General features: G+C 33.5%; 2 protein-coding genes across 4 annotated transcripts in view; one reads left to right on the top strand and one right to left on the bottom strand.

The window, feature by feature from the left end:
• LOC105122546 (uncharacterized) overlaps positions 1–504 on the top strand; it is a 2,980-nt gene extending 2,476 nt beyond the window's left edge. The window contains exon 6 of one of the 2 annotated variants that reach the window (XM_011021705.1): positions 18–504. In XM_011021705.1, coding sequence (XP_011020007.1) covers positions 18–128 — 111 coding nt within the window. In that variant the 3' untranslated portion in view covers positions 129–504. The remainder of the gene's footprint in view (positions 1–17) is intronic. The other variant, XM_011021704.1, reaches the window with a different exon arrangement.
• Positions 505–1,928: 1,424 nt separating this feature from the next.
• Positions 1,929–6,357, bottom strand: LOC105122545 (uncharacterized). 2 transcript variants are annotated; one of them, XM_011021702.1, is made up of 5 exons: positions 5,869–6,357; positions 5,312–5,415; positions 4,666–4,842; positions 2,541–4,420; positions 1,929–2,162 (listed from the first exon to the last, which is right to left on the bottom strand). In XM_011021702.1, the coding sequence occupies exons 1-5, from the start codon at positions 6,033–6,035 to the stop codon at positions 2,013–2,015; spliced, it is 2,478 nt and encodes an 825-aa protein (XP_011020004.1). In that variant the 5' UTR covers positions 6,036–6,357; the 3' UTR covers positions 1,929–2,012. The 2 variants fall into 2 exon arrangements, with proteins under 2 accessions (XP_011020004.1, XP_011020005.1); XM_011021703.1 differs by lacking the exons at positions 5,312–5,415; positions 5,869–6,357 and adding an exon at positions 5,169–5,283.
• Positions 6,358–11,913: the final 5,556 nt, after the last annotated feature.

Raw genomic sequence — 11,913 nt, 5'->3', positions numbered from 1 at the left:
ATGAGAATGTTGCTGACCCGGGTGGAGAAAATGGTGGCCACCGCTGGTGGGGAATTGTGAAGGAGATTCAAATGATTGTCTTCGGTTTTATTACCTCTCTTCTCCCAGGCTTTCATAACATAGATTAGAGCATACTTTAGCAGGCAAAAAAACCAGCTTAGAAGCCGGAAAAAAAATGTTTTTATCGTTTTCTCCCGTTCTTTGCCCTTTTGAAATAATTAGAAGAGTTCTGCCCCCTTATCTATTTACTGATAACTTTGATACATTTTGTATGTATTTGTGCAATTATGTCCCCCCTAGAATAGTTTCTATTATGATCGTGGATTTAGTGTTTCAAATGTACTAAATTTACGTGTACTGATAACTTTGATACATCTTGTAAATTCTTGCAACGCCATGTACTAAATTTGATTCTTGGTTTGTGACGGAAGAATCAGAATTTTCAGGCTGCTGTTGCTTGTTGCTTTCTGAATCTTTTATGAAATATAAATGTCATTTTTCTAACAAATCAGTAATAGTTGAGAATGAATATTTTTTTATAATCACCTAAACCAATACTTCGAGGCAAATGGAGTTGGAATTGGTTCTCTGTTTCTCGAGTTGTCTCTTGTTAAACCAAAGATGAGTGATCAATCCAGTGAACCAAATGGTAAAAGTATTGGGCTCTTTATCAGAATGGCCATAGAGTCTTTTGAACTCCGTCCCTCAAAGGCCTGCCTTTGGTTCATTCCCAAGTTCAGAAATAAAAGACTCTGGATCCCGGTTCCCCGGCTGAAATAAAACCTCCGAGATTTGCTCATCCAAATCCTCGGAAGATTAACAGCAAAACCTCTTATCCATGTCCAAACACTGGCTTTCCCTCTTCTCCAGTCCTCAATTATTTAGCTTGAAAATCCCAACAAAATAACTTCAGCCTTTTTCTTGCATAAACCATCTACTCAACAATTCCAATTCCTCTCTCTTGCTCATGATTAGGTCTCTATACTTCTTTTACTTGCACCGAAGACCTTGGCATCAAGATTTTGCAGTCTTACAATGTCTTACTCCTTTGTTCAAGTTCATCTACATTGGACACCAATGGTAAGTATCATATTCATAATCCAACTACTGAGCAATTCTTGACTCTTAATCCTTCAGTTCTTGACGATACATCTTCACTTCTTTTCAGCATGAGCTTGACATTTGATCTTTCTTGCCATTGCAAAGTTCTATGCATTCCAAGTTCACCTACGCAGATGAAATATCAGAGAACTTTTACTATTAAATAGAAGTGGTTTGACACATCATTAGCATTTACTGTAGATAAGAAAAACCAAGATAGATTTCACGCATCTTTACCCAAAATTAGATGTATACCACGTATGCTATTTTTTATCATAAAACATGCACCCAGGGCGTGCCAATTTAGACGAGGCTAGTTATAATTGTTAGGGCCAGTTCTGGTATATTGGCTGCCTCTGCATCAACCCATATATGAAGACGTCAACTTTGTGGCGTTAAGATTGTCCTTCCAAGCAGCTCTCTTTAAGCTTGGTCTAGCGTCAAGTGTATGGGATGTGAATGCTCAAACAATTAAAATAACAATTCCAGAGACAGCATTCTTCAAAGATCCGATCACTTAACCTTAGCTTTTGGATGAAGTAATGATGTATCTCGATTTGTTTAGGTACCAGAAACAAAGGTTTCCATGAAAGTTAAACCAGTCTTCCTCCTATTTGCAATTTTACATGTGATATTTCCCGAACCTCATTGTCAGGTTATTGTACGGATTACACAGTGCGAGTGCACAAGGCAGGGTTAGTGAAGGCAAATATCAAGAGGTATTTGATTGTATAACCAAGGTCATGACAGATCTCATATTCAGTGTCTTCAGAGCTTGCTTTGGGTGGGGGTTGGGGAGGGGAGGGGGTTGGCTTGGAGATAGCAGCAAGAGAGAAGCCAAAACTCACTTTATTTGAAGCAAAAGAATAGTAATTACAAATATATACAGATATACATAATTTAAGCTCAACTCACATCTCTGTTAAGAGATTGCTGATTTTCCGAAGCTCTTTAAGTGCTGTCAAGGCTGTAGCTTGTCCTCTGCCAACTATAACATTTTTGGAGAAATTCTCCAATGAACCTACCTGACCCCTATCTTGCTGGAAAACTGACTCAATCACCTGCAACACAAATGATTAAGAAATGTTCAGTTTGAATACCATACAAAACATTATATACCATGTCAATTAAGGTTTGCTCGTTGATAATTCAAGGAAAAACTATAGTCCATGATTCCCCAGTAACTTGAAACCTATATCAATTATAGGTGAAGCATAAACAAAGGAAGCAGAGAAAATATCATCCATCTCCCTAACAGACTACATACAAGGCTCACAGTGAAATAAACCTATCCATATATGAAACCAAGATTCCACAATATATCATACTTTTGTTTCATGTTTAACAATTTCAGACTGAACTGTCTTAAAAGCACCATCTTTGAAAGTAGAAAGATCTGTTGACAGAAATCTTGAGACAAACATTAATCAAGAGGTTACCTGAATATGTTCAAGCATGGACTGCCCAAGGTTCCTCAATGTACCCATCACGTTCTGGTCCACGCTTTCTCCTTCACTACTGGCATAAGAATTGTAAGAACCATTGACAGATGAAGATCCTATTGAATTAATCTGATTACTGGCATCATTGCCAGGTTTTGTAGTCTCAAGTGTGTCGCTACCCTTTTCAGATGTATCCTCACCGGCAGTATTCCGTCCGAACTTCCAAATCCATTGAAATTTACCTGAAAGAAGTTTCCTCTCCTTAGGACCTGCAACCTGTTTTCCAATAAGCTCATTGTTGGTCCCAGAATTTAAAGACGCATCTTCAGGGGGGTGGGAAACAGGAAGTGTTGAATCCCCCTGGAGAGCCTCAGGCTGATCATCATTTTCATCAACAGACATATTTGAGGCAACACTACTTTTCTCTGACTCATTTTCATGGTCATTAACACCACTGAGAGAACTAGACGGGTCTGAGAACACAGATGAATTTTCCTCACTGCCAGCAATTCCACTAAGACATCTCTCCACAGCTGAGCAAACGAAGTCATTATTAACATTGTCTGGTCCCCCTTCCTCAACTTCTGCAGTACAATGGTCCTTCTCACCCAAAACTTCATGGCAATCTGGTTTTCCAGTATCTTCATCCAGCCCAAGTTCACATGACAAATCTTCTAACAAACTACGCCTAACAGATGACTTCTGATCCTTCTTCCCACTCCCTCCGCTTACAGGAGTTGGAGCAGATTCTGTCCTAGATAGCGGCAATCTTACTTTTTCCGTCCACCGTTTTTTCTGGGTTGGATTTAGTTTCCCTAAACTATCATGCTTGAGTTCTTCTGCCTTGTGCAATACTCTCCATTTCTCCTCCCAATAGCTGTCAGGCACTGCATTTAGAGGAGTTTTTGGGGAAACAGAATCAGATGAAAGTGTATGAGTATGACCTCTCACAACCATTGATCTATTGTGGTTATAAATCCCATCAAATGGAGGAGACACAGAGGACATATTCGTATCCAGTGCAAGTGTCTGTAAAGACTTCGCCTTATTTATCAGTTTTCTCAGATCTATATTCTCAGGAAAATTCAACAGTCTCTGGAGACAAGTAGTTGCATGCTCAGTGGAAAGGAGGGAAGATCGCAGATGAAGAATCATAGAAACAGCCAGAGCTGGGATCAATGCTCCCCGAGGTGATCTAAAGATATGAAAGCCAAAGTCTGCATCATCTTCAGCAACTTTGTCCAACATGGTATTATTATCTGCCGCAAATATTGAATCCCATATTAACAAGAGGTTTTCAAGTGAAAATTCTCGACCAAATAAAACCCGTAACCAGCGAAGTGCGAAATACTGAGGTTCAACACCCAGCTCAACAAGGTGCTCATGTAAAGATGAATCAACAACAGAAAGCAAATGGTACAATGCAGCAGAAGCTTCAATGACAGGGGGCAAACCAGAATGGGACCCCCATGCAGGGGAGTGAGAGTAGAAGTCCACAATGGCAACTGAACCATGAGACCCACTCATCAATGCATCAAACATACAGTAAGCATCATGCTCCATGAATTTCTCTGACATGACAATACCCAATTCACCTTCAGCCCCGTAAGCATCAGTTAGTAATACAGTCATTTGTATCTCAGGATCAAGCTCATTGAGAGACTTGACTTTGATGGTATCACCATGGGAGCCAATTTCATCCTCCATGGAATCTAAAAAAATTTTAAAATCAAAATTGTATGTAAGATCATTTTCCTGAAAAGCTAAACCATCAAATTTGTCTGTGAAATGGCCTTCATACTGCTTGCGCACTTCAGAGAGACACTCCACATCAATGTGAAGAACATATAGAAAAGGAGCTAGAAGTTCGTGCATTCCTGTAAAGGAAAACCAGAAAGACAAAGGAAATATCAATTTCCCTGTAAAAAGATACTTTAACACATCAGCATGAACGGGTGTTGGAAGAAAACGAAAAAATTAATGATTGAAATGCTTGTCTGAGTCAAGTTAACAATATATGATGAACAGCTTAATTAATGATTGAACATTGGTGTAACACAGAGGAAAATACCAAAACAGGTGAAAGGATTATGAATTCTTTCAGATGAACAGTTCAATTTACCTTGTCTATAACCATACTCTGGATGTTTAAGGCACCACAACAACAAGATTCGCCTTAACATTCCTTGGCAGCCAGGAGTCTGGAAATAGCTACCATGTTCTGGATATAAACGTGACAAATCCTGGTCAAGTGTTTTTTCCAGTTCAGCATTCCGAAAGAAGCGACCCCAGGTGCTATCTGCATGCAGCATTCATGCATCATTATTAAAACCATGTGCTGACAACATCTTCTTATGACATACCGTAGAAACATTAAATTTATTTGAAAGGCATGTCTATGTCAAAACAGATAAGATCAGCAATTAGCAAAAACACATAATGCCCTATTACAAGCAACAGTCTTTACTTCCATACATCAAGATTTTAAGGAAATGCAAAACTGGAAGCAAAGCCTAAGCTACAGCAACAGCAATCTAAAATATGATGGCTTTACATAAAAAGGTAGTCATGCCCAAAGGAAAACAAGGATAAGGAAAAAAACAAAAACAAAAACAAAAACCGTACCACCAGGAGAAGTGAAAGAAGGAACGTGAGGCCATCAATGGAGGAACTTTACATTCAATTTTCTGAGCAGATATACCATAGGTGCATTAACCATAGCTAATATATTTTAATGAGTGCAAAGATGAGAAAAAAAAAGCAGTAACCTGGATTTTGTGACAATGGATTGTCTATTACAGGATCAGGCGAACTACTTCCATCCTTTGACATATGTGGATCAACCAAGAGCCTCCTTCTCAAACCGGCATACCTGGCAAAGACAAACATTTTGATTTCCATCAACACAACAAACAAACCAGCAATGCATACAAAAGCAGACTTTCAACCTTGACATCCAACTGGAAACTCCCTCCTAATTGATTGACTTTTGATAAACCAAAAATAAGAGGAAAAAAAAAAAACAACGGATCACAACCAAAACCACTAGTACTTGGTTCCATTCATCAAACCTTGGAAAACAACGGAGGATTATATTATAACTTTCAAGGATAATCAACTAATTATCTTCAAAATGGAAACATAACAAAAAAATAAGTGCCATCTTTAAATTATAATTTAAACTAAAATTAAAATGATAAAAAAAACAAGTACAAAACCCTAATTCTGCTTTCATTAGCCAATATTTCACTAATTTATAAAAAGCCAAAACATGACGGAAAAAAAATCCACTCTTTCTTTCAACAGAAAAAGGCCACGACTTTACCTTCTTCTAGAATTAGCAGTAACTCTACGAAGATCATCAACACTAGAAGAAGAAGGACCAGGCAAAATCCCAAGATCTATCCTCCATTGAACCCCTCTTAAATTCTCAAAACGACTCCGATTCCCCTCTCCGGCTGGCATTTCCTGCTCAATTGAAGCTGACCCCATGATTTTTTTATCAAGTTTTAAGAGCACTCAGTTCTTCAAATCAACTCTAAACACAAAATCCAGCGAAACCCATTGAAAAACAATGGTCACGAAATTCGTATGGTTTATGAAATTTTAAGAGAGACACAGAAGACAGGTCATAATTATATAAAGATGGAAACTTTGAGCAGAAATAGAAGGAGAGATGAATTGGGAATTGAGAGGTAGATAATTTTGGGGTTCGGAACGAGAAGGAAAGAGAGAGTTGCAAGGAATTTACTTCCAAAAAACATAGGCATAGGCATGCGTCTATGATGAAATGAACATGATGCAGGATAAATAACGAAGATAGATAAAGAGACAGAGTCTTAATAGTTAAATAAAATAAATTTATTACTTGTTGTAATTTATTTATTATTATTTTAAAAAAAAACTTAATAGAAAAGAAGTGGAAAGGGAAATTATAGTTGTCGTTGTTTTTTGTTTTTCTTGAAAAGAAAAGAAATACTATTCTTTCCCAATATATTCCTGTTTATTTTTTTTGTTTTTTTAGAAAATATAAAATTGGGAATGCTTAATATAAATTGATGAGTGATACCGAGCATTAAGAAATTCCTTAAAAATACACAGGAATTATTAGATTAGTGAAAGTCATTATTGAATTTTATATTAAAATCAAGATCCAAAATTAGCTCTTTATCCATTTTGAATTTAATTTTTTGAAATAATATAAAAATGGCAATGTCAAAGAGTGATAGTAAACATTGAGAAAAGAAATCTAAAAATGTATAGGAAATCATTAGGTTTTTTACGATCCAACTACTAATTATTTTGTTAAAAATGTTTTTTTTTCTTATTTATCATTTGTTTACATTGAAGAATATTATTTAATTATTTTATCAAAATCGAATAATACTGTGCTGGTCTCATTCCAGAACCAATAGCAGTTTGTTAGTTGAGAGGCGTGGGAATTGGGAAGGATGAAAAAAGAGTTATTGGGAGTGGTTTGACCGATTGGTTCGAGACTTTTGGAAATGTTTATTTTACAATAATTAAATTTAATGGTAATTACAACTTAAAGCCTGACCAGAGAAATTGGCACCATCCCAAATAATTCATAAAAATCTTATTTATCATCACCTGATTTGAGATCTATATTAGACGTATAAATAACTTAATATATTAATTTTCATCATCAAAAACACATAAAAATATATTAATTTTCATACGAAAGCCCTCTTTTCCAACGACATTAAAGTCAAAACTTCAGCTCTTCAAACCCGTTTTAGTATTATGGTTGAAGTGTTTCTCAGCTCTTATAATATGATGATCTTTTGAAGTTTTAGCTTTATATATATATATAGCTTTGATATATCAAGACTCAAAATTAAAAAAAACACATGAAAAGCTTGGCTAAAAAGCGAAGCTCTTCCTGGAATTGCATCACTGCAGGCATTTTTGGATTCATCTTCATTATTGGTTACTTTAGCTAGGCCTTGCGTGTCCATGGAGACCATCCTATCCTTGTCTCTGTTCTCTTTTTCCATCTTTTTGTATGTTAGCCTGCTGTTATATCCACATCCACCCCACCACCTTGCTCTTAATTCCCAAACTCCTGTGTTTTGTTTCCTACCCTCTTTTTTTTCATCGCATCAGAACCTTTTCTTGTTTCTACCTTAGATGCACTGTGTCAACCTTTCCCCCTTCTCTTCCATTCTGTCCACATTTTTCCTGGTAAAGAAAATATTCTTGTATGGTTCTTTATGCTGTCTAAATCTTCGTTTCTTTGTTTATTCATACAAAATATGTTATTGTGTATATAATTATTTTAATTTAATCAGTGGAATGACTTGGCTTCTAAGCAAGCTGAGATTACTTCTTCCTCTCACCTTTACAGTAATGTTAGGGATTAATTGATTCTAGGAGATAAATCGGATGGTTAAAAGCTTTGTGTCCTTCTTGATTTTGTATATTGGAAGCAGTGTATCTTGAAGGATTTTTTAAATACATTATATCAATATGAAAAACGTATTTTTATAATGGTTCAAACAAGAAATTTAGTGTGAATTGACTGGCGAATTGATCTGAATATGTCTTTAATTATTGAACCAAAAAAATGAAAACAATCATCTCGAAAATCCATTAAAACAAAACATATTTATGATGCCTAATACATAAACAGATTTTATTATCATCTATACTAATAACATGAATAAACATTTGTAGGATGTTCATGGTCAAATCCCAGAATAGGGTAGCAGAAAATGTTAACATAGCTTGAAAAGACAGCCGAAGGGAGCCAGCTGGGAAGGGAGATTGGATTATTAAATATATATGGACAACTGATTAATCTCTTTTTTTATTGCAAGCAACTTTCTTTTTTTCTTTTTGACCATGCACAATCATATCTTTCTTGAAGATTTTGTTGACGGGTACTGTAGATAATTATTTGGTCTCCCTTGGTGATCAGATCATTAGTTAGAAGCAGAAAACGTCAAGAATGTGCATGCCTCACTAGAAAATGTCTTCTCCCATGGTAACACAGAGAATATATAACAGGAACTCAAGTACTAGATCTGAGGCTTGAGCCTTCGAGGAGGAAGACTTGCCTTGAGATGTCAGGCTTAGATATTTTTCCGCAGATCATGAGTAAAACACAATTAATTGGAGATTACTTTCGAATGTCTTGTTAGTGAGATGTTTGTTCATCTTAACCTACTACGCACCATAAAGACTAATCAAATATTGTTTTAGGGAAGAATTCAAGATCTAGAATGAAAGGTGGAGTGCTGCTCTACCTAATGCAAACAAAGCAAGACAAAACTCCACACTCATACTCCATGAATGATTTTTCATGAAAAGGGTTTTCTATTCTCGTATTTTTGTTGCCTTTTGGTTGGATTTTTGGGTTGATGCCTCATTATTTGAAAGAAAGAAACTGCCCCTTGTGCTTATTCAGTCGTCTATCATACTTGAGGGGAGAGTTGCTTCATTAAACTATATGCTCATCTCAACATGCATACAAAGAGAACAATTCTTTTTAGTCTTGATCAATCAGCCTTTAAATAAATAAAATTAATTCCAGATAATGGTCAACCAACAAGAAGTTGAAGGAGGCGTTAATTTGATATTGTATGCAATATTAATTTCCTCTCTCTCTCTCTCTCTCTCTCTCTCTCTCTCTCTCTGTGGTTATTGTTGCCTTGAATATGATGATGGATGATATGATATTGTATTAATGTCCTTGTCCTGTTTCATATAAAATATCGATGGAGGGTATATATTGTACTGTTGGATAGGGTTTGTTTGGGGAATTAATTCTTCACGTGCATGCTTAAGGCTTAAGAGCATGTCTCGTGTAGATGTTTGTGTGAGGTTCCAAAGGAGCCGCAATGGACCCAAGGCACAGGAAAGTAGAAGAAACAAATACGGCATGCTTCATCAAGAGATTCTTTACACTACTCTGTGAAGTTAATTACGTGATGTATGAACAGATTATCCTTAAAAAGATGTAAACGTTAACGTTAATAAAAAAAAAAAATCTTATTTTGCTTTTCTTATTAGTAAAAAGTTTAACGGATTAAGTCGGATTATTTTATATTTTTTAATTTTATTTTTAAATATTAAACTAGTTAAAAATTAATTTTTTTTATTTTTTTATTTTATTTTTATAAGTTTATCTATATCTTATAACTCAAATTGTAACTTTGACAAATTAATTTAATCTACTTTTTAAGTTTTTTTTATATATTTTTTATATATATTTATTTTTTAATATTAAGTTGAATGAAAAGTAGACTTTATAATTTATTTTTATTTTTTTTTATAAGTTTATTATAGTTTTATAATTTAAGTAGCGGATTTGACATGTGAACTCAAAATAACCCCAATTAATCTAATATTTTATTATTTTAATATTAAAAAAAATATTATTTTAAAATCTTTTAATTAAACTGTATTTTTACGAGTTATTCGAGTTGCTTTTAAACTTATAAATTCAATCATGTCACGTCAATTAACTCCCACGTAATTTAAATTTTTTTTATAAAAAAATATTAGCAACATCTATTATATATATATATTCAACAAAAATTTCTTCACATCCGCAGTTTAATATAATATGGGTAAATAATCTAATAAATACTAAAAAAACTAAAAGATTTTAATGTAGTTTCACACTAATCTGCACACATACATAGAGCACTGTAATTACTTTTTTTATTATCAAACTTTTTTTTTCTCTTCAATACCATTCTTTTGTAATCAAGTTAATGATCATTTTCTTATAATTTTTTGTAGCAAGGCATAATAAAAGGACATAGGATTAAAGTGTAAAACATAGAAAAATAACATGGTCAATCAATAATTCTCACAAAAAAGTTCTTTTTGATCCCTTTTTTTTCCTTGTCACAATCCCTTTAATTTTTGGAAGTTTTTTTTTACTTTAAAATTTTATTTTTTATTTTTTTAGTTTTTATATTGAAAAAAAAAAGAAATTCCTTAAAGAATAATTAAAAAAAAATTATTAGTTAACCACATATCAGTATGAAAAAGTCATTTTTCATATCAATTAAATGAAAAAAATTTCACTATAGTGTTTTTTACCTTTCATCTTACTAGTAAAAGTAGATTAAAGATAAAAGAGGAATTTTTTTTTTGTTTAATTGTGTTTTTAAACTATTTTAGGGGTGCTTTTATTTTATTATTATTTTATTTTCATTACAAGAATGTTTATTAGGTGTTTTAACATTAAAATAGATTGAAAATAAATTTTTAAATAAAAAATCTTAGCTTAATTTTTCAACCATCTTTTTTTGAAAACCAAGCAGGGAAAAATGACATGTCATTTGTTTTTTTTTTTTAAATAAATAACATTTCATCCATCTTTTTAATTGCATAAAAAATATCAATCACACATGATATTTTTTTATTAATAAGTTATACATGCTTACTTGAGCTCTTCTTTTTTTTTGCTTCTTTTTAAATTAATTATAATATATTAATTAATTAATTATATACGTGGGATGTCTGGCAAATATTCAGTTTTAATTAAAATTAATTAAAATTAAAATTATATATATCAACTTTTCAATTTTATTTATAATTAATATTAAAAAAAAATACATTTACCGGTATATATGATTCTCGTTAGAGTGGAATGGTGATAATTGAAAGCTGAAAGACTAATTTGTCTGACTAATAATATAATAATCAATTAGTTCAAAGTCTTCTATAGACTAGTAGAAAATTTAACTTGATATGCAAGCAAGTAAATTATCATCCCTGTCATTAATGTCATCTTCATATATATATATATAGCCATCAACTCATGATCCTCTCAGATCTCAAACAACCTTACCAAACATCCAAGGGACTACACGCCCTAATCAAGAGTCATACGACTTATAAGCTTTCATTTTAATTAATAATTTTGAGGAGCCGCCTAGTTAGGCTGGTCAAACAAGGATTAACTTCTTCAAACCTCATTAATTATCGCGAGACCTTTATTGATCAGTTGTCACTACAAGTGAGAAAACGACAGCAATAAATTACCAATTTTTTAATTAATTCCTTGCATGTTCTGCAAGAAATATACATAATATGTTGCAAATTTTCTTACTGAAATGATGTATGATAAGGAGAGGATGCATGCAGAGACGCCTCATGTTGAACTGATCAAGACGTGTCTGTTAATTTTAGACTGCCGCCGGCCGTTTCTGTTCGTGGAAATTTCTTTTATATATATATATTAAAAAAAAATCCGAGGAGAGGGGAAGAAGAAAGGAATGTGCATGAGAAATTAACAGGATCAATCAAGGGAATGCATATTTTAGTATTTAAGTACGAAGCAGATCGATATTTTTTTCAATGGTAGTTCATCTTTTACGTCCCAGAATTA

Source organism: Populus euphratica, unplaced genomic scaffold (genome assembly GCF_000495115.2).
Source record: "Populus euphratica unplaced genomic scaffold, PopEup_1.0 scaffold20.1, whole genome shotgun sequence".
Taxonomy (NCBI): domain Eukaryota; kingdom Viridiplantae; phylum Streptophyta; class Magnoliopsida; order Malpighiales; family Salicaceae; genus Populus; species Populus euphratica.
This window is presented reverse-complemented; position numbering and strand designations above follow the sequence as displayed.